At 45.7% G+C, this 21,670-nt stretch overlaps 8 protein-coding genes across 8 annotated transcripts; 5 read left to right on the top strand and 3 right to left on the bottom strand.

The window, feature by feature from the left end:
- Positions 1–364: 364 nt before the first annotated feature.
- On the top strand, positions 365–991 carry N7483_011608 (cupin domain-containing protein; the record flags this gene model as incomplete). Its single annotated transcript, XM_057095035.1, has 1 exon — positions 365–991. The coding sequence occupies one exon, from the start codon at positions 365–367 to the stop codon at positions 989–991; it is 627 nt and encodes a 208-aa protein (XP_056941006.1).
- Positions 992–2,021: 1,030 nt separating this feature from the next.
- On the top strand, positions 2,022–3,245 carry N7483_011607 (FAD-dependent oxidoreductase; the record flags this gene model as incomplete). The annotated part of the gene is made up of 1 exon (XM_057095034.1): positions 2,022–3,245. One exon carries the CDS (start codon positions 2,022–2,024, stop codon positions 3,243–3,245), a length of 1,224 nt encoding a protein of 407 aa, XP_056941005.1.
- Positions 3,246–3,422: 177 nt separating this feature from the next.
- Positions 3,423–5,238, bottom strand: N7483_011606 (cytochrome P450; the record flags this gene model as incomplete). Its single annotated transcript, XM_057095033.1, has 4 exons — positions 3,423–3,718; positions 3,783–4,526; positions 4,590–4,772; positions 4,830–5,238. The coding sequence occupies 4 exons, from the start codon at positions 5,236–5,238 to the stop codon at positions 3,423–3,425; spliced, it is 1,632 nt and encodes a 543-aa protein (XP_056941004.1).
- Positions 5,239–5,861: 623 nt separating this feature from the next.
- On the bottom strand, positions 5,862–7,089 carry N7483_011605 (glycoside hydrolase family 28 protein; the record flags this gene model as incomplete). Its single annotated transcript, XM_057095032.1, has 2 exons — positions 5,862–6,227; positions 6,310–7,089. Coding segments are annotated over 2 exons (1,146 nt in total), but the record flags the coding sequence as incomplete, so codon positions are not given.
- Positions 7,090–11,886: 4,797 nt separating this feature from the next.
- Positions 11,887–13,181, top strand: N7483_011604 (uncharacterized protein; the record flags this gene model as incomplete). The annotated part of the gene is made up of 2 exons (XM_057095031.1): positions 11,887–12,402; positions 12,528–13,181. 2 exons carry the CDS (start codon positions 11,887–11,889, stop codon positions 13,179–13,181), a joined length of 1,170 nt encoding a protein of 389 aa, XP_056941002.1.
- A 740-nt stretch (positions 13,182–13,921) lies between these two features.
- Positions 13,922–14,782, top strand: N7483_011603 (uncharacterized protein; the record flags this gene model as incomplete). Its single annotated transcript, XM_057095030.1, has 1 exon — positions 13,922–14,782. One exon carries the CDS (start codon positions 13,922–13,924, stop codon positions 14,780–14,782), a length of 861 nt encoding a protein of 286 aa, XP_056941001.1.
- A 1,420-nt stretch (positions 14,783–16,202) lies between these two features.
- N7483_011602 (uncharacterized protein) lies at positions 16,203–18,334 on the bottom strand (the record flags this gene model as incomplete). Its single annotated transcript, XM_057095029.1, has 6 exons — positions 16,203–16,680; positions 16,725–16,891; positions 16,943–17,583; positions 17,634–17,730; positions 17,784–18,067; positions 18,121–18,334. The coding sequence occupies 6 exons, from the start codon at positions 18,332–18,334 to the stop codon at positions 16,203–16,205; spliced, it is 1,881 nt and encodes a 626-aa protein (XP_056941000.1).
- A 747-nt stretch (positions 18,335–19,081) lies between these two features.
- Positions 19,082–21,295, top strand: N7483_011601 (putative alpha-amylase; the record flags this gene model as incomplete). The annotated part of the gene is made up of 6 exons (XM_057095028.1): positions 19,082–19,344; positions 19,399–19,521; positions 19,564–19,672; positions 19,724–20,115; positions 20,175–20,321; positions 20,374–21,295. 6 exons carry the CDS (start codon positions 19,082–19,084, stop codon positions 21,293–21,295), a joined length of 1,956 nt encoding a protein of 651 aa, XP_056940999.1.
- Between the last annotated feature and the right edge of the window lie 375 nt (positions 21,296–21,670).

Genomic DNA, 21,670 nt, shown 5'->3' with positions numbered 1-21,670 from the left:
GAATGGCAAAGTACTCCTAGGTGATAATGGGGGAGGGAAACTATGTGCGGAGGTTACATGGAGGAGGATGGAAGGAAAGGCCACCGGTGCGTGAGCTAAACACTCAACACTACAGGACGGACCTCGGATCAACTACGGATAATTATTGAAAACTCGTTCCGCTCTATAATGACCTCCGACACAACCTTGGAAGGATGTATTTCCCGTCTTACTAGAACTTATCCCCCACATCCCGACTCAAGGTTAGCTCCGATAGCGGTAGGCTTCTACATATAAGGTACTACGCAGCCTTCTTCATCGCTCTTGAAGTTCTCAGTTTTTACTCTCTCTTCAGTCTCCGTCTTACTGTTCGTTGATCTACATCATGACACAGAAGAATGAATCAACTGGATCACCAGTCCAAAGCGACAATGCTTCGCTAAGCGAGTCCTCTCCTCTTCCTCCAATCAATCGTTTCATTACCACTCACGACAAAAGCGGGGTTGCCGTATTCGATACCAACTTCCCAGAAGAAGCCTCTAGGCATTATGTCAATGGAGGCCTCTTCACTCTCGCCTACTGTACAAATCAATTTCCTGCCGTGCTTAGTGACGACCAAGACCTTGAAGTGTACCAGCGCTTTTTACAAGAGCCTCCCGGCCTCGTGGTCTCCTCGGGATCAGTCTGTCGCATTGTTGATATTGGGCCCGGGTTTTCATGTCCTATGCATCGCACAGTCTCGTTGGACTACGGAGTCGTCTTGGAGGGTGAGATTGAGTTGATTTTGGATAGTGGGGAAACTCGGTTGATGAAAAGAGGGGACGTCTCTATTCAACGAGGAACGAGTCATGCATGGAAAAACGTAACCACTACAGTCGATGAGTTCGGTGTTAGGAAGGAATGCTGGGCACGGATGCTGTATGTGCTATTGCCGGTGGAAGGAATTACGGGCGTAGGAGGGGAAAAATTGGGAGAAATGGTTTCAGGAATGGGCGTTCGACAAAGTGATTAATGGTGAACTACTTGAGTGTCAGTTTCACCAGACTGCGTTATTCCTGTCTTCAACATTGAAGTTCTGGGTTATAAATAAATACAACCTCTTCTCAGGTAATTTATCTCTATTCTATAATCTTCCAATAAGCAACTTGAATGTTCCTTTCAAGAATAATACATATTGATGTCAGTCACATCCGTCGTGCTGGAATATAGAGAAAGAAAACAACTGCTAGACCGGGATGAACTAATTATATCATAAACCGTTACTCGTCACTTCAATGTTGATATATTCAAAGGAACAAGAAAATTTGAAGCTATCCACGGCCGTGGTGGTAATACCTTTCTTCCATCTGAGAGTCTGATCTTTCCGTTCCATAGCCACCTGGGCAGGATATACTAACATTTGAATGAATGGTTGAATTAACACATGGGACATGGATCATGCGGCATGCCAGCTGGCGGCTTTCTGAAAGAATAAACTAATATGGATTACAGTGTCAACTTCATTGATTCTCGGATTTTGGACGGATCTAGGTGAATGATCTACAATTTTCGTATCTGTTATTGGCTATATTATTGATCATCTTCCTTGACCTTCAATATTGTCTAGGCCGCCACCCGGAAGTGTCGGCTCCCCATTGGTTTCGGCTCCCCGCCGGCTCGGCTCTCCATCATCTCACTATCGGCTCTCCGCCGGCTCTCCATTGGCTCTGCTCATCCCCCCTAGTATGCAACCTACATCAAAATCATTCTAAAAGTCTGGTGGGAACAGCTGGTATTTCGAAGAAAAAGTTAATTAAGGTTGATAAGAGACGCACGCCCCAGGTTCCCGATTGTGGACAAAGGGAGATGTGGCATCCCCGTGTTTTCGGCTGTGGGGATGAGAAGCCGACGATGCAGCCTCTTTTTCTGTCTCTATTTATTGACCTAAATTGCTGGAAGCCTGGCATGGTACATCTACAAATTCATCACTCTTTTCACATATCCATCATACCCTGATATTTGTTGTTGAACAACAAGTTTTCCTCAACCGGAATTTCTCCAACATGTCAGCTTCTCAATGGCGCCCTGGAAAACGGGTCGCGATCGTTGGAGGAGGACCTGGATCGATTTCAGCGGCTCTAGCCTTTATTCAACGAGGCTTTGACGTTCGTATCTTCGAAAGACAACCAGAGTGTACAGCTATTGGAGGCGCAGTTCTACTGGCAACCCCTGTACTAGCCATTCTTCGGTCTTACGGACTGGATGAGAAGAACTTCGGTTCTTACACAGTGACTTATTTTAAGAATAATTCCGGCAAAGAGCGCGTCAAGCTGCCTTTTAACCCAGAGTGTGAGCGAAAAATGGGCATCAAAGGCTGGCACTATGGCGTTCTCCGCTCCTCGATCTTCAAAAAGATGTTGGAACTTGTTCCCGAAAATGTTATTCATGCTGGTCACGAGTCTACATCTTACACCGAACATGAGGAGGCCGTCGAGCTTTTTTTCAAGAACGGTCATCGCGAGATGGCTGATATCCTCATTGGAGCAGATGGAATCCGCTCGAATGTATCGCGACAAGCATTCGGCGACCCTCGCTTATTTCACACCGGAATTCGACTCTGGCTCGCTTGGTGTGACCACATTCCCGATATCCCTCCAAACTACGGCTTCATCTCACATAGCTGGCAATATCAAGCTAGCTTCTTCCCGATGCTTCATGAGGGAAAACCAGGATTCGAGTGGTGGGTGGTTGAACCGTCATGGGAGGGCAAGCCTGTCCCCGAAGATCCCAAAGCGCATCTTACAGAGATCCTCAAGGATTGGGCACAGCCACTCCCCCGGTTCTTAGATGCCACTGATTTCAAGAGTCAAGTGTATCGTTGGGAAATCTACAACAGACCATCGTTGAAGAAGTGGTCAAGTGGTCGTGTTGTATGTCTTGGCGATGCTGTTCACCCAGTATCACCATATGCAGCATATGGGATGGGCATGGCAATTGAGGATGGTTACTTTCTTGCGAGAGCGCTGGATGGCGTTGATCTACGGGACAAACGAGCAGTCAACGCTGGATTTGAGATCTACGAGAAAGAACGAGTTGACTTTGTTAACCATAATGTGGAATTTGCTCGTCGACTTGGCTGGATGTTTCACTCCGTGCCGCGGCCTCTTGCCTGGATTCGGGATGCGATTTTCGATTACACTCCGCTATTAAGTAACTTTCTCAAGACTGGCTACTTAAAAAAGTCGGAAGAGGAAACGCTGGACTTGGCAGAGCTCCATGTTGCTTGAAATTGAGCTTCCTTCAATGTGCTTACTTTTCTCCTTTCAAATTCCATGCAGGATCAGGATTTTATAGCCTTTCTCTGACAATCTCGCATTCAATGTCTCGTCAAACCGGAGATATTGATCAGAATGATTCATATAGTATAGTATCTACCTCTCAAATCTCACATTATACCTAAACAGCTAATCTTTCCCGACTATCGCTTTCATCTTCAAATACAAAGGAGCACAGCTCATAGCCGTATGGTCTCGGCTTTCGTTGATTAACTTGGTTCCATCCTCTTCTGGTCCCAGCTGAAATTCAAAGGTAGTCACTATTCTTGCAAGGACTTGCTTCATCTCCATGTAAGCAAAGGCCTTACCTACGCAGTTGAATGGGCCCACACTGAATGGAATGAAAGCTTTCGTGTTATGGGTTTCTAAAACGTCGATCCAGCGGAAGGGATTCCAGGTATTCGGGTCGGTAAAGTTTTCGTGACCTAGACAACATTAATGATTTGTTGATATAAATGGAGGTGACCGGGATGTATCTGTTATACTTACTATGTTGGATAGTCCAGGTCGGGCAGCTGACGGTGGTATTACCAGGAATATATGTACCATCAATGTAAACGCCCTCTGGAGGGGTTAAGCGTGGCAAGCCACTTGGCACGGCTGGATGAACTCGCAGTGTCTCATTAATGACGCTTTCTAACAGCGGAAGATCTTGAATCGCTTCAAAGGCCAAATCCGCAACATCCGCATGGGTTTCAATTTCCCTTCGCAGGGCGGATTGGATTTCAGGGTTGATCGCAAGATGATACATGCAGAAGGTCAATGCAGAGAGAGTCGTGTCACCAGCGGCAATCTGCAGCATCATGGTATCCTCGATTTCTTCCTCGGGGGTCAAGGCCTTTTTGCCTCCGAAAACGTAAGACAGAACGTCTGGCGACTCTACCTTGGAAGCCTTGCGCTCAGCCAGGCTAAGTGATGCAAAGTCTGTAAGACCCTGCATCGGCGCTGGCAAGCCAGGAAGACTGGTTATGATTCTCACAAGCCATGGAAGAGGCGACAACAAGACTCCTGTTGCCAGGAATTTCTCTACCTCTAAAAGTCCTTGGTGAATTTTGCCAGAATCCAGACATCCATATGATTTGCTGTATCCTAACTCCCCCACCATATCGAAGACGAAGCACTTCAGCCAGTGATTAACTAGGACACCTCTGTCATCTTTGCTGCCTGCTTTGGCGATACAGTCAATCATTAAATCGGTCACACGATATAGCTTAGGAAGGTATTTCACGCATCCTAGAAGCGAAGCTCAGCTTCCAGACATGGATTTGACATTTGTGGAATGCTGTATATACATACTTTTTGCGCTCAAGGCCTTGTCCCAAGCCGGTCTGCGAGCTCTGTGTTTTGTCAATTCTGTCTCAAGCTGTAGACTTTTTGAGTCCCGCAAGCCGTAGAAGGTATTCGACTTCTCGCACTTAGTGCCAGGACCATAAATCATCGCAACAGCTTCTTGACTATTGATAGACAAGTAGTTTGGTGCTGATTAAGATAAATTAATCATCTTTCAAGTCCAAAATATCATAAGGATCTACTTACCTATCCGTACTATTTTTCCATATTGTTGGTGTAGTTCATGGTGGAGTTGGTACCTCTGCTCTCCCATCGCAAGCTTAACAACTCCCCACCATGTTGTTAATCGCGCCAGGCCAGGACCAGGGAATGACTTTAACGGATGGAAGAACAGTCGATAGATAGAGATGCTTGCAAAGAGTGGTATGTAGAAAGCTGCGTTGGCGAGCAAAAGAAAGATCCCCGACTGGAAAGGATCACTGCGAATGGACAACAATATCCAGAGTCCAAATTGGACGTATAGATACGGCATGAAGCCTTTCCCTATCAATCGATCGACATTTCGATGACGAACAAAGAACATATGAGAAGCAAGACCCAGGAGGGCGAGGGAAGAGAAGATCTGAGCATTTGCCAGACCCCCCCGTAAGAGCATTGCTCATCTGCAATGGGGTGATCCCCATTATGATCTATTTCTTGTCGCTCTTCCTCTGCTTTGGTTCAAGTTTTCTTTTTATCGCATTAAGTGAGATAACACGAATATCTTTTCTGGAGAGCGGGACAATTCGTATTCCACTTTTTCACATGTAAGAGCTAGTCCCAATAAAGTAAGCATGAATAGATACTGAAGAGGGGAACGCTCTAGGCAGTGCACTCGAAGATGCACGGGTACGGCGGTAAGACCAGAACAGAAAGGCACAACGGCAGAACGGCAGACTAGAACAGACTAGAACAGAACAGAACATAGCAGGGCATTTAATCCCCATAGACAATAGTATCCCCAATACACTACAATACATACCTAGCTAAGCCTTTAAATGTTTGATATTGTCAATTGATACTAAGTCTTGAAACTATTCATTGGTCTCGGTTTCTCTATTTGTCTGATTATTAAGAGTAAGGTGGCATCCACTCCCCTCAAAAAGGATTGATATTCAAGTTGTAAGCTTGACCAGAGACATGCCGCATTATATAGATGCGTATGTGTGTGATATTGTGTTAGAAAAAAGAAAATTCTGTACGATACACAGAGACACGATATGACCCTTATCCAGATGTCTATGATGAGGTGGAGCATCCGGATACTTTGTGATTGCAACTGCTAGCCTCACCACCCGTAACCTTGACATCCTCAAACACGATGTTCGTGCATGAACCATCACCACACAGAATGTAGTATGGTTGGGCGTCCGAAGCAACATATCCCTTAATGTTCTTCATGAGGACATTCTCAATTATGACACCATTACTGGGAACCCCTGTCGGCCCTCCATTGAGGTAGTCCTGCTGAATGTCGATGCCGTACTGGGTGATATTCTGGAGGACAATGTTTTCATAAGTGATGTTGGAGACAAAACCGGTGTAGTTGTAGTTGGTCTTGATACGAGGGCCAGCTTGGGTATTGATGAGGATAGAATCGGAGAACTGGAGGTTTCATATGTTAACAAAATTTCCGAATTTGATTTTGGTAGAGGTGGGTAGTTTCCATGTCAAAATTTGAACTTACATGGATGTTAGTCACATTGTTGTTAGACTTTCCTCCGATGGATCCAATACTGATGCCATGGGATCCTTGGCAAGTCATTTCCGACACTGTCATGTTATTTCCACTGGTGATCGCGACACAATCATCCTGATTGTGAATGAAGTTGCGACGAATGGTTATGTTGTAAGACGAGCTGACATCAAAACCATCACTATTATGTGCTGCTGCGAGGCCATCGCTACGCGAATTGGGTGCATCACCAGCCGCATTATTCAGAGTCATATCCTGGAATATCACATTCTCAGACTCTATGATATTGAACAGGTGAACAGGCCAGTTCTGGATATACAACTTCTCAATTACCGAGTTGCCAGTGACGTTGTCCACGACAATGAAATGATCTGGCTTGGGTAATCCTCCATTAGAGCCCAGGCCATCCCAGTAGGCCTGGCCGTTACCATCGATTACAGCTCCTTCCTTCGCAGTAATGGTGATTCCTTCTCCGCCGATCGTGATAGGGTTAAAGCTCGACGAATTGACCCATCCGAATGTAGTGAGACCCTCAAATGTCACAGTCGTTCCCGCCTTGAGGCTAGACAAATCGATGGAAGACCCATTAGGGGCGGCGATATTGGACAAAACAATATCGGTGCAGTTTGCAACAGCAGCAGCAATCTGGCTATATTCTTTGCAGATACATGGCTCGATAGTAGAGGCTGGTGAGGTTTTGCTATCCGGCTTGCCATTCGATTTCCCCTCCGAGCCAGAGCTAGGGTGAGAGGCAAGAGCTCCAGTGATACAGCTAGACAGTATAAAAGAAGTGAAGCAGATCTTCATGGCGAATAATGATTTCTAGCACTTGAGTGCTGTGCAAACTCTTTTTCTAGTAATAAATACCCTGGAAAGATAGCAGGCGATGCGCCTATTTAAGCAAATTATTCACCTTTATTTCAGCTCTACATCTGGATACGGGACTAAGCTCTCGCTAAAAATTGAACCTAACCCAGATTCTATATGCTGCAGAAAATTTAATTTCCCGTCAATCATGAAAGATATATACCCAGAGTGGGCCTATTTTAATGACAATCTTTCTATTGTACTACGTAGTCACATTTGATCCCCGCATTTTGGTGTGGAGTTTGAGGATATACAAACGCCAATGCTATCCGCCGATTGGAGGATTTTATTAAACGCGGAGTTTTTCCGTTAACCTATGAAAGTTTATTTTGAAGCCAAAAAAACTATTGGTAACTCGGTTCAAGAATGTGCAAAAATAAGGGTATAAAGCTTGTCTTCTTGTCTGCATGTATAGGTATGAGGCTTTAGGCCTATGCCATCCATGGATGTGTTAGCGGTGAAACATACAAATTCAATATGCCGTAAATCACCTGGGCTTACCAAGAGTTAGTTTAAATTAATGGATATATTGCTTCCTCATTGATCGTAGAGCACATACGACCACAGGGTGTGGAGAACAGGGCTTCCCATCCGCTCAGCCGTACTTAAGCCACATACTAAACGCGGTCAATTCTCAAAAAGCCCTTGGCTTTAAAAAGCACCGTGTCCTGTGTTAGGGTGAGTGAGGGTGATATGGGTGAGAATTCTGGAGACTGGGGGTGAGAGAGGTGAGAACGGGATGAGAACAGGGTGAGAGGACCCACCGCAGTACTCGCATTTTAGATAAATAACTGACAGAACACGGGTGCAGAACTAGCCCAATTGGGTTAGTTCAAACCAGTATTAAATGGAGAGCTCTGATTGGTCGAACCAGAATGGATCACATGACCGATCAGGTGATCTCCAGGCAGAATTTATGTGCGTAATTATCAGAATGAGAAAACCAGACCTGTTGAGACATTCCATTTGGCGACCGCCTACTGCATTAGACATTGTAGTCTGTCAATAACGGCCTAGGGGTGCTTATTAAGGCCTGCCACTTTTTATTCATCTTTTTTTCCTTAGCTTAAAGACAATACTCCTAGAAAATATATAAAAATAGCTCGCTGAGGGGAACGCTCATTCGCATCACGTGGATTCACCCTTGATTATTAGAACAAACGGGAACAGGAAGAAGATACTATTTGCCATAAGGAGCTAGCATTGGCTACGCTCCAAAATTACGAAAATATTACCTTGAACTAGGTATTGTAAGTAGGCCTATCAAAATTTATGTTTTTATTATTGGTTTTAATATATTATAGGTAAAGGCTGTTTTATAATAAAGTAGCTAATACTAACTTTACAAAAGAGAAGTTTGATCCTACTTTATAACTTCTTAAGTCCTTTATAGAATATTTTATTGCTATAAGGAAAGATTTATTATTATAGAAGATAGCTTGTGTTACGGACCCACTACGGAGGGATCTCCCAGGAGCAGTTACGAACCAATCAGTTGGCGGTCGGACCCAAAGTTGACGACCGGCCAAAATGGACACAGCCTGAATGGGCGCAGGGCCAGTTGGAGCCTCAGGCAACCAACAGGAGCCAGATACGGCCTGCTACTTGCCGTTTGGTATACCGCACTTATGGGAAAGACGGTGCGCGAGAAGCCACTTCTGGCCTCCTCGGCACAAACCACAATTGTACCTGGTCACAATAAGCGGATACGGCGATACAAGGGTATACGTGGGAGTCACGTGACCAAAGGGACTATTCCAACAATAGATCCCATGCATGGATAGGACGAGATCCCATCCCACGATGGGCTGGGACCCGATCCCATCGACGGATAGGAAGGACTGGATATATAAGGACTCTGTTTACCGCATCCTTTATTTAGTTCTTCGCGATTATTCTCTCATTGTTATTGGACTCTACAGTACGAATCAGACTGATACTCTGGAGTCTGTTTATCACAATCACCTTTTAGAAGACAACCACCAACCAGTAGGGGAGCTCACTCTGTGACTGACTTACTGGCGAACCCCTGATCAAGAATTACCGTGCAAGGATCCCTAAAGACTCTAGCCCATGTAAGGCCCCAACGGCGACGGTACAGTTGCAGGATAACGGCTTGCGGTAAGTATTGACACTACGCTTGTGTATACTCACGTTGCTTGACAGTGTCACGGTACTTGTCAGGTTGATCCTGTAATCACAGGAGCACCTTAGGCAACGAACTACGGGGTATCCTTTCAGCGTGTCGGGGACAGACCAAAGGTGATGACGTCACGCAGAGGATGTCAGCTGAACAGGGGATACCAAGTTACAGGGGACTTGGGAGGAAAGGGTAAAGATAAGACCAAAAGATCAGACAACACGGATCAGATGGAATGACATACGACCAAGCTGGATCCAAACTTAGGATGGAATGGAAGGAAAGAATCAAACAAAGATACTACTGATCCCAAAAAGATTGAATTCGATGCTCAACTAACTAAGGGGTAAGATCAGGTTTTATAGAACATTAGACTAAACAGATAAACATAAGACCAAAGGTCTCAGAACATGGGATGAAAGATCCACGGAATCCGAAATGATCAAGTCTTTCATCTCATCTTGTAACCATTGATCTCAACAACGGGGTTCGGGTTGCGAATCTTCTCGGACGAGAGAAGATGATCTTTGATCTGATGGATCAGATCAAAACAATAGCCATTCATTCCGCAACAAAATGGTTGATCGCGGGATGAATTAGTCAGCACAATCTTTAGACCTGACAGACTACAATGTCTAATGCAGTAGGCGGTCGCCAATGGGATGTATCAACAGGTCTGGTTTTCTCATTCTGATAATTACGCACATAAATTCTGCCTGGAGATCACCTGATCGGTCATGTGATCCATTCTGGTTCGACCAATCAGAGCTCTCCATTCAATAGTGGTTTGAACTAACCCAATTGGGCTAGTTCTGCACCCGTGTTCTGTCAAGACCAAAAGAGCCACTTTTGGTCCCAGGAATTCAGGCAGAGAATCAGCCTGAATTGCTGACAATAATTAATATATTTTAACTAATATTCTTCTTAGGATGAAAATGATAGGATAGTACTAGTTATAAGGCTCTTACTTTTATATAGGGCCCTAGGGTAGATTTATGGATCTACTGTATATGGATGATTATCTATAGAGGGTCTAGGGTGACTGAAACTAAAGGGTGTAATAGATTGATGATAGACTGGCTAACTTGTCCGTGAGGTAGAGTTATGGGTTGGTATGGTGGACTAAAGGCAAAAATGCCTCACGTCGAGCATATTTGGCGATTCTGTGTAGAAAGGAGGCTAGATGAGGCAAAGCTGTGTATACTGCGCTCGAGAGATCGAACAAGGGCAAAGGACTGGTCAGTTCGCGCCGGCGGCCAAGGGGCGGCGGGGCCCGGCGACCTAGAGCAATAGCAAAAATGCCTCACTAGCAGGACTTGTATAGGCAGCCGATGGTCAGAGAGGAGTCGTAACGGGCGAAACGTCGACGAGCAACAGTCGGGGTGATGGCGACGACTTTATAGACGCACGCACGGCGATGCCACGACGCGGCGGCACGCTAGACCTAAAGGGAAACGCTAAACCGGAACAGGTAATTCGCCGTCACCGCAGAGTACGGAGTAGTTCAACGTTCAAATGTTGATTGTTCAATGTTCGGCATTTACTAATGCCGAACGTCCGGTAACTACAGGGTGGGGTTCGGCGATTTTCGAGAAAGGAAAATATTCTACTTACTTTTCATTATGAATTTCTAGTTTATTTTGAAGGAGTAACTTCAGTAGCTTAGCTTTCTTGAAAAACTAGGAGCTAGTACAGCGAAGGATCATTTTCTAGCCGAAGGCTGGGCCAAACTGACCCTTGTGACCCTTGTTAGATACCCTTGATTGTTCCGCAGAGTATCGTCGCTAAGCATCAGTGCATGCTATGTGGAGACAGTGGGTTGTTTTTTTCATTCGCATTTGAATTTCATACCAAGTTTCTTGGAACTTTTCGTGGAAATGAGTACCCCTCTTAGTGTTAAAGTAACTACTAGCTTACTTAGTGCAGTTTATTCAAATTTCACAAGTGCGTTCAAGTTTTCAATATTGTTTTGACCGTCGGTCGGATCCCGAAGTCGTACTAGTTTACTGCAGGGACGATTGTTTTATCCGAGATCCATTTCTCCACACCTGGTCATCGATGGATTCACTGAGCCTTCGAAGTATCATCCCATACTTCGTAGTCTCCATATACCTAGTTTGGTTACCACTCTTAGGGCCATGCTAATTTTCTTGGACTTGGTACTTGAGGATATTTCTCCATAGAAAAATACCAGCTAGTGTATGGCCTAGTGTATGGAATCCCAAAGATGAAGGAGCTTAGTTGCTTGTAAAAAATAGTAATGCAAATACGAATGCCTGAAGATGGATGAAGGAGTAATGCTGGGATAAAAAACTGCATTTAAGCCCACTCTGAATGAATTCAAGGCAGTACTCCGAAGTTCAAAGTAATACCAAGCTATACAAATATCTGCCTCGGGGAGTCAAGTCCATATTCCAAATTTACTACATCTGCCCTGCGCACTATCGTTCAAGTTCATGGCACCCCATTCATTTTGATTTTTATTCTTCATTTTCATATTCCAATCACACTCCTTATTTTCTTTTTTTTGTCGCTCTTTATTGAGCTTGACCATCTGAACCATGATTTACCCCAATCGTGATTTCACGTTTGTCAGTCTTTTTTTCTTCCTCCTTGGGCTCTTTGTGAATAATTCATGGGCCCGGGCTGCTCTATTGAATACAGAGTCGACTCTCAATGCAGATAATTTCCGATTTGATCTGAGCTGGAGTGTTCCGAAGGAAGATCATGACCTAGCCTGCCGCGCCATTGACCTTGCCTCCCGTACCGATGGTTCATATTATGCTGCGCGTGCGCAGAGGGGGAGCAACCTTGAGTGCGCGACCCAAATGGATAGTACTACTGCATCGGCCAGGCTTGGTCAAGATGTAGCAGCACAAGATACGACAACGACCGATATGGAGAACGCTGGTTGGATACTCATTACGGACTCCGACTCGGAAATCGCAAATGATCGGACGAGGATTAGCGGCTACTTGGACGGAACTTTACTGGATGGGTTGAGCGTGGATTTGGCCAGTAATGTTCCTGCAGATTGGAAATGGGTGGTTCGTGAAAGTGTGGTGCTCACAAAGGCTGTATGTATACGGCACCGCGCGCTGTCTTTAGATCCCGTCCCTTATCACTATTCGATCCATATTTTGATACGATGAAAAGACCGAGAAGAATCTTGCAGGCTAATCAGTAACTTCTTTGGATTCAGGAATATGACGAAGCGGTTGACAACCTCGATGACATGGCCGAAGCTCAGTATAAATGTTGGTACAACGTCGCAGGTGGCCTTATCATTGTGGACTATGCATGGGCCCCGTCGTATATTTACAATGAAAACAATGATTACGAATGGTGGCCTACATCCATCACAACAAGCACTATCAATGCGCTCACTGTTAGCAAGCTGTCCGATGTGATATACAATGAATGGGCGAGCCAAGCGGGTTCGAGTGTTGATACTTTGCAATACGTCATTCAGTTGAATGTTGTGAATGCCAATTCGAGAATTGTGATGAACACGGCCATACAGAATCGGAATAGTGACTGGTCGCAGCCCGAGGTCTTTAAACAGGGATCCACAGAGTTCAACGCATTGCTTGGATCTCCAAATGGCAATCCCCAAGCGTGGCTCCTCATCAATCACAAGGCGGATTTGGGTATAAAGACAGTCCCCAGTATTATGTTATGGACAAGTAGCACTATCGTCGCAGGCGAGTCAAACACGATTGATGATGATGATAAAGCGAAGGAGAGAAGTATGTGCTGGGTTGAGGAAGAGGGCTACTACGGGCTGTGTCAGCATATGCTTTTCACTTTTGATGATGTGTCATCTAGCGACGAGGACGCTATGGACTTTTCTTAATTTCTCTCTGGTGCTGGATGGAAGGTGAGAAGAAGGAAATATGACAACCTTGGGAGGACTCGTATAGATATTGGCTGTGGCCATAGCTACCATTGCATGTACATATTCTTAGATACATGATAAAATACTTCGTCTACGGGTAGATAGTGCCCACCTCAGCAGGTCATCAACTTTCCAACCTTCCAAGGTTCCAAGGTTGAAGGTTGGAACCTTGGGAGTGTTCCCAGGTGTAAAGTGGTGAAATAAGATACCGTAAAGTTACCCGTGGACTCTTCCGGTGAATTACCTGCGAAAAAATACATTAGTCAACAGGGACGAGTTTCCAAGGTTCCAGGTTACCTCCAGGGCTACCAACCTGGACTTCTAGCGCTCTCTGTTTCCTGTTCTCTAGTAATTAGACATGAATCCTTTTTTACCTTTCATCACATGGGGCCAATAGTACCAAAAATTGGAATTAAGAAGGATGAATCAGTTACCACTAGAGATAAGGCATATCATTGCCGATTGGGTGAGCATCTCTTTTGAAGCAATAACTTGCAGCTCTAATTTAAGTGACAGACAGGACACAGGTCTAAGGAGAGCCTCCAGACGCTGTCCCTAGTCAATCGTGAATGGAATGAAATTGCGAAAAAATTCTTGAACCGGCATGTCATCATCCGCTTGAGGGAAGGAAGAATCTCCATCATACCGGATGACCGACATATCCTCACCCAAGCGAGACAACTGAGTGTTGTGGCAGAATGGATACGGGGTTCCGCCATAAGGCATTTCTTCCCAATGACATAAGCCCTAAGACCAGTGAGGCGCTTGACCAGCAGTACTCTGACATTCCTCGTCTTCTGGAAAGAGCCTTTTCGGAGGATCTAAACGTTCCTAAAGCTGGTTTCTACGTTGGATGGGATTGGAGTCCTGTTATTGATATGATTCGACGAATACCTTATTTGCATGATGTGAATATATTCGTTTTCTACGGTGGCCCAGTCGAGCTCTTTGAGGCTCTTTCGCAATATCACCCTACTTGTCGAGTGTCCTTCTTCAGCACTTTGATGCGTCAGCATCCACTTCGGGAGGTTGGCATGTTTCCTATTATTAACCCGGTGTGGCTTTCTTCACCAATGCTATATGCTGTCCATTTGACTGATTTGGAGGATAGTGATAGGAGCCCGCTTATTTTGCATCCGGATACGGTCCTACAGAATATTGTATTACATGCGCCTAATCTCAAAAAGATCGCATTACGGATTAGCGGTCAAACTTGTAGTCACACCCGAAGAGAGCGTCTCCGAGTCAAAGTAGATGAGGAAGCCAAAGGTGATGAACCACCTGGACCTGCTAGAATTGAAATCATGTCATGGCCTATGCGCACCAAAATGACGGCTAAGCAGTTCCAGAATTGGCAAACAATTACCGACTTTACTGCTCTGAGATCGTTGACTGTTGGCTGTATTCAAGATTCGACACTACTCCAGTCCATCGTGGATGATCACCCATTTCAACAACTAAAGCGTCTCAGCCTTACCTTATTTCCACGGGAAGATGATGGATCAAGATTTTGGCAAGCTGCGGAGTCGATGTTTAGTTTACTACCCCCCCCCCCTTAACGCGTCTTTGTCTACTGAGAATGTATACTCCCGAGTTTGCCAACAAAGTGCTTGGCTATAAGCATGGACAGACTCTTCTGGAACTGGATTGCATGGGGAAACAAGAGCTCAATCAGATTCCGATGGCGTTTCTCTATTAACATATAAACTGTGCGAAAAAGGGCAAGCTGGGCCTGTATTTTCCACAGAACATGTTCGAAATCTGGCAGAGCATCGCCCACTCTCCAAAGACTGCAAATCTGTATACAGGGATATACAGGTGCCCAAACGGATATGTCGAGTGCTCTCGGCCGTTTTCCCTGCCTTAAGAAACTCGACCTTGTGTTTAATTACCTACCGGAAATGGATGCCAACATGATGCCAGTTCCGTTGCGAGAGTTGACTGACTTTGAAAAGGCTCTGGTATCGGATTTCAAATGTGCTGGTGATGCCTGCTCCAGATGGTTCATTCGGGATTACATGATCAACTGTGCTAACTATGGGCGAGAGCTTTGTAAAGGAGTTCTTCACACAAATACGCACATCTGAAGAAAATCTTGTCCAGCTTGTCATGATCCCTCTGTACGGTGAATGGGCCAAGTATTCTAATGCTTCTCCTATGAGGTGATGAAGTTAATCAGAAACTCTCTTTTCTGGAATTTGGCTTCTGTCTGGACGGTCAAACAAGACAACAATACAGACCTGCATGCAATAAGCAAGGAACCCTTTCATCCTTCCTTCCTGGAAGGTGAATACCCAGACGAGATATTGTCAATTTTCCGTTCTACTGGCATATTGGAGGCAGGACCAGACGTCAAGACTTAATGGCTTGATTGGGCACATTATGCTGGCCAGGGGATTGCGCAATTGGATAAGTCACAATTTCATTAATGTTCGGATTGATGCACTGGCAACCCTGATGTCTTTAACATGGAGAGGGAGAGACCCGCGGATAGTGATGGGCCCTAGGTCCTTTTTGGAATGTAAATAAGTCCGATACATCTAGCTACATAAGAGCCACAGAAGGCTTGGGATTTACAACAAGCCCAGTCTTCGATTTGATCAACCATAGGTACGTAATCCATGGAGTGAAATACAAGATAAACCTAGGGTATCTTCGCGAGCGCAACAGCACTAACATCAATTAGGAAGGAGACAATAGTCACGTCGCAACACGATGCACGATACTGAGCCCTCAAGGGGGTAGCTTGCCTGGATTATCATGCGTTTCATGTCACCATTTAGCCATTTTTGGGGTGATTTCTGAGAGTTCTGGCTCAGTGGCTCTTAGATGCGATCTAAACCTACCAACACAGAATGTCGATATGACCTTCATTTCGAGATTATGAATTCGGATGCATGTATTTGTCTCACGTACACTCTTGTAACATTCACAGCAGCCCTGCTCTTCTGACCAAGATGAAAATCGGTATAAGATGGCTCAGCTAACCCAAGTATCATCAACAGTGACAGTTGTCTCTCCACAAACCGCAGGAACGGTGTATGATTCGTTATCACCATCCGCCCAGACCACAGTACCATCACTCTCGACGAGGATATACTTATATTCAAAAGACTCGCCAGCGGTCAGATCAATAGTGACAAACCAGAGATTATCTGAAGAAGTGTAGTCAGCTGCACTCAATGCTATCGCGTCACTTGTATCCCAGTCACCGAGGGAGCTGATGGAGCCGGAGATGTACATGTTCTGACCATACTCCGTCGTAGCAATTAGGTCGAATGTAACTGCGACAGTTGTAGGGGTTGTGCAAGACGTTGTGGTGGTGCTGGTACTCGTTGTCTTGGTGGTAGTGGCGGTGGTGGAACTTCCGGTGGCGGTAGTGCCGGACGAAGAAGCAGTAGTAGTTTCGCTGCTGCCACCAGTGAATGTAGTCGGCCACGCTGTATCAGTGGCAGTGCTATAGATGCCCGTTGCAGAGCTAGAAACACAGGTTGCTGGCACACTGCTGGCTGTGGTTTCACCCCAAGGGCGGGAACCACGGAGTTCCGGCGCATGTTAGCGGTCAACAACGCGGCGTATGACCAGGTCAGATCGCGAGCAGACAGCTCGTCACCATCAGCTTTATCAAATTGCTCGGACAGAGAACCATTTGTTAACCCGTGTTCTTGCTAGATGATATTAGCACATGGCAAGGTTTCGCTTGGCACGTTCGAACATACCACAATGCTAACAAATCCGTCCGCGTACGTCTTGACAGCATCTACAATAGATGTGTACTCGGAGCTTGAGGACGAGTAAGTTCCTGTGGCAGCGCTGCTGTATAAGTCGGTGAAGAAATCTAGCGAGGTTGAATCGATCACGATCTCTCCATTGTTGTCCCACTGATAGACTGCATCATATAGTAACTCTGCGGCTGCCAATGTGCAAAGGAACCACGGGTTGCCGTTATAGTATGTGTCCTCAGGATAGCGTCCAACTGCACAGGCAGTACCCTCGGCAGCATCATCATTGATGGTGTATATGTCGCGGAAAGAGTCAACCACCACTTTGTGGTTGGCAAGGGCGCGAGATGAACATGGCTGGAATGTTGAGTCATCGCAGCCAGCATCAGGATCAAAAGTGGAGATACTACCCAGAAGAGTGTTGGAGTCTTTTCCAGTACGGCTACTCTCATCGAAATTGGCGAGAATATAATCGCCTAACCAAAAGGACTGCAAGTAACAAAGGATTTCAGGAGCTTGCGACGCGCAAAAAGGACATGAAGATCCGACGGCGCTCGCAAATGTACTTCCCTGTATCAACGCGCGGTATTGATTGATGATAGTGAAAAAGGATGACCCATCAACCTCCTCCCAAAGGTCTTTTTTGTCAGCATCCTGATATATGCACAATTTTATTTGGAGTACTCACCGTAACCTGTTTCGTTCCAGTATTGCGTGACATATGAGAGATCGTTGCGCACGATGGGCCAAATAATCTCAGCAGCATACGTTTCATAACCGTTATCCTATTTGAGTTAGCTATTTGCACCACCGAATATGGAGAAGAAGGATAACATACATTTAACCACTCTCCAAAGTTGATAAGCGCGATTGCTCTGAGGGCGGGTCCATCACGCTGTGGCCGACCCCAGGAGCCAGTGAAGGCCGTCATGTCAACGTTAAATTTGGGCTCACCCAGTCCTCCAGTGCTCAAGTCACCAGATGGGTTGGATACGGTCTGAATATAGGCCTGCGCGTCGATGTAATCCTCGATAATGCCCTGCAGGCTTGAGTCACCATTACGAAAGAGATCAATTACCACCTTCATCGTAAGAGCCGAGTCACGCGTCCAAGTATAGTAATCTGTGAAGCCGTGTCAGAGTATCCTGAAGTGATTGAGCGATTTCAATACTTACAGTCCGGATCATCAGTACTGGGGCTGGCGATGACAATTCCGCTACTTGCGCTTTCAGCATAGGCACCGGAACTCCCGATATTATACTGAATTCCTTGGAGTGCAACAGCTGTCTCCGAGGCCAGCCAGGCATCCAAGCTGGTGGTGGCACGAGGGGCAATGAGGGCAGATGCCGTCACGAGCAGAGAAGAGAACAGAGCAAATGTGAGTGCCATTTCGACAGATTGTTGCTTGACTATGTCTGTTCAGTAAAGAGCAAATGAAGCAGCATTTTATACTGCAACCGCCGCTTGAATGAAAACCCCCTCCAATCCCGCACCTAGTGCAGCTCACGGGATATAGAAGCCCCGCATGAAGCCCCGCAGGAAGACCGCGCACGATTCCTTGCTTGTCGGTCCATGATCTCCAATCATCTTCCTTGCTTAGAACGCCCCTGACAGCCACTAGAGCTTGTACTCCGGTAATTCCGTAGCCGGTGGGAGTTCCCGTGCAAAATGCAGGTCACTTGTTCCCCTGAAGAGATTTGAGGGGTTACCCCTCGGCTGGACAACGGAGCTGATGAAACGATCATGCACGAACGGCCCTTTATCGGACAAGTAGCCATACAGGTGAAGTCTTTCATGTAGTCGGCGAGCTGAACAAGGTTTGATATGATCTTAAGCGAAGTGGGTTCCGGAATGTTGTGTGGGATAAGCTTCTCCGGTATATCCCCGCCAGGGGTTAACCTTTAAGCAGGGCGCAATAGATTGGCCTATGACGGAATGGTTTGGGACTGCAGAAACGGCAGTTGACATGTGCAAATGTTTCTATGTGATTTTTCAAGATTTTGAATTCGCAATGCCAAGGCAAACGTTCCAAGGTTTTCTTTTTTCCGTGAACAGTTTGAATAGTTGAATATAAATGGGACTAAAGTATTCATTAGGCTGAAAACTCCACAATCCGTGATCTTCAATCTCGTCATTATGATTTTGAAAGTGATTCTAACGACTTTATTCTTTGTGGCAGGGATAACTGCTCTTTCTGCTGCAGAATGGCGCACACAGTCGATCTACTTTCTTCTGACAGATCGCTTCGGTCGGACTGACAACTCCACTACTGCAACGTGTGACACTGGAGATCAGGCAAATAATACCCATCAATTAATCTATCGCCTTGAAGTTGCGGAATCTTACTATGGCCTTCTTAGATTTATTGCGGAGGCAGCTGGCAAGGTGTCATTAATCATGTGAGTCTCAAATATGAAAAAAAGACAATACCACCTCCACCGTACTAACACAAGCATCAAGCTTGATTACATCCAAGGAATGGGCTTCACGGCCATCTGGATCTCACCTATCACCGAACAACTCTCCCAGGATACTAGCGATGGAGAAGCCTACCATGGATACTGGCAACAAAAAATGTAAGACTTCAGCCCTGTTGTTGAATCCCGCTGACTTGATAGATACAATGTCAATTCTAATTTCGGCGCTTCCAATGACCTTGTTGCCCTCTCAGATGCGCTTCATGCACGGGGTATGTATTTAATGCTGGATGTTGTCCCTAATCATATGGTGAGTGCTTCAAATTCACGTCAGTCTGAAGAAAAACTAAATCCGCAGTAGGGATACGCTGGAAATGGGGATGATGTAGACTATAGTGTCTTTGATCCCTTTGACTCATCCTCCTACTTCCACTCATACTGTCTCATTACTGATTATACTGACATTGAGATGGTTCAAGACTGTTGGGAGGGAGATACAATTGTTTCTTTGCCAGATCTGAATACGACGGAAACAGCAGTTCAGGATATCTGGTACGCTTGGGTTGCCGACCTGGTGGCTAATTACTCAGTCGACGGACTGCGCATTGATAGCGTCCTTGAGGTTCAGCCTTCATTCTTCCCTGCTTACCAAACTGCTGCTGGCGTCTACTGCGTGGGTGAGGTTGATGACGGTGACCCAGCCTTGGACTGCCCATACCAGGAGTATTTGGATGGAATTCTCAACTACCCAATGTGAGAAAATCGCTTCTCTCTGCCCTCACTCACTGAATTATATTGAATTGATGAAATAGATACTACCAACTCTTGTACGCATTTGAATCCAGCAGCGGCAGCATCAGCGATCTCTACGATATGATCAACTCGGTCGCGAGTGACTGTTCTGATCCCACACTGCTGGGAAACTTCATTGAGAACCACGACAATCCTCGCTTTGCCTAGTAAGATACATTGTTGACAAGGTCCATTCTGCATGCTAATTTAATCATTCAGCTACACCTCAGACTACTCTCAAGCGAAGAATGTTATCTCATTCATGTTCTTCTCTGATGGAATCCCGATTGTTTATGCCGGACAAGAGCAGCATTACAGTGGTGGTGCTGTGCCCTACGACCGTGAAGCCACTTGGTTGTCCGGATACTCAACGACTGCAGAGCTGTACACTTGGATCACCGCGACCAATGCCATCCGCAAGCTGGCAATCTCGCTGGATGATGACTACATCACATACGCGAACGATCCATTCTATACTGACGATAATACTATTGCCATGCGAAAGGGTACATCAGATCTACAAGTTATCACAGTGCTGAGCAATCGGGGTGCAGATGGCTCTACCTACACTCTTACTCTGAGTGGCAGTGGATATGATTCTGGAACGGAGCTCATTGAGGCCTACACATGCACATCGGTGACAGTGAGCTCCAGTGGTGATATAGCCGTTTCGATGGAATCCGGACTCCCTAGGGTGTTTTTGCCAGCGTCTTCATTTGACAACAGTGATCTCTGTGGTGGAACCACCACGACTACCACAAGTACCAGTACAAGTACGACCTCAACTGCGACTAAAACAAGCACTTCCACGTGCACAACTGCAACAGAGGTCTCGATTATCTTTGAAGAAATAGTCACAACTACCTATGGTGAGGAGATATATCTTAGCGGTTCCATCTCCGAGTTCGGGTCATGGGATACCTCGGATGCCTCCGAACTCTCGGCAGCAAAGTACACCTCTTCCAACCCGGAGTGGTACTTGGAAGTTACTTTGCCTGTGGGAACGAGCTTCGAGTACAAATTTATCAAGGTGGAGACTGACGGGACAGTCGTTTGGGAAAGCGATCCTAACCGCAGTTATACTGTACCGTCGTCCGTGTGCTCGGGAGTTGTTGAAACAGTGCAAGATACATGGAGATAGTCACTACTAGCACACAGATTATTTCGTAAGATTGAGGAGATGTACAGCCTAGGCATTTACTATGGACATACTTAGCAGCCTATTCAAACACGATTCATACTAGGCATCTTTTATGGCTCACATTTAAGCAGAAGAAAAATGAAAATTGAAGTTTTCAGAATGCACCACATTTTGATAGGGAGCAGCGACTAATATGATGGAATGTGAAGTATTCATGGATGTAGCAGCCATGAGGAAACAAAAATAATTAATTCGAAAGTGGCTGAGCGCGACTACAAAACAGGAAGGGGGAGTTCAAATATAAAGCCAGCGCTCAAATATAGAAGTATCATGATATTACGACGACTGAGCATGTAAAGCTGTCGGCAAACCTTC

Source organism: Penicillium malachiteum (assembly GCF_028827825.1).
Source record: "Penicillium malachiteum strain IBT 17515 chromosome Unknown utg000005l:1.0-9002435.0:326005.0-9005861.0, whole genome shotgun sequence".
Taxonomy (NCBI): domain Eukaryota; kingdom Fungi; phylum Ascomycota; class Eurotiomycetes; order Eurotiales; family Aspergillaceae; genus Penicillium; species Penicillium malachiteum.
Note: the sequence above shows the minus strand (reverse complement) of the source record. Positions and strands in the feature narration are given on the sequence as shown.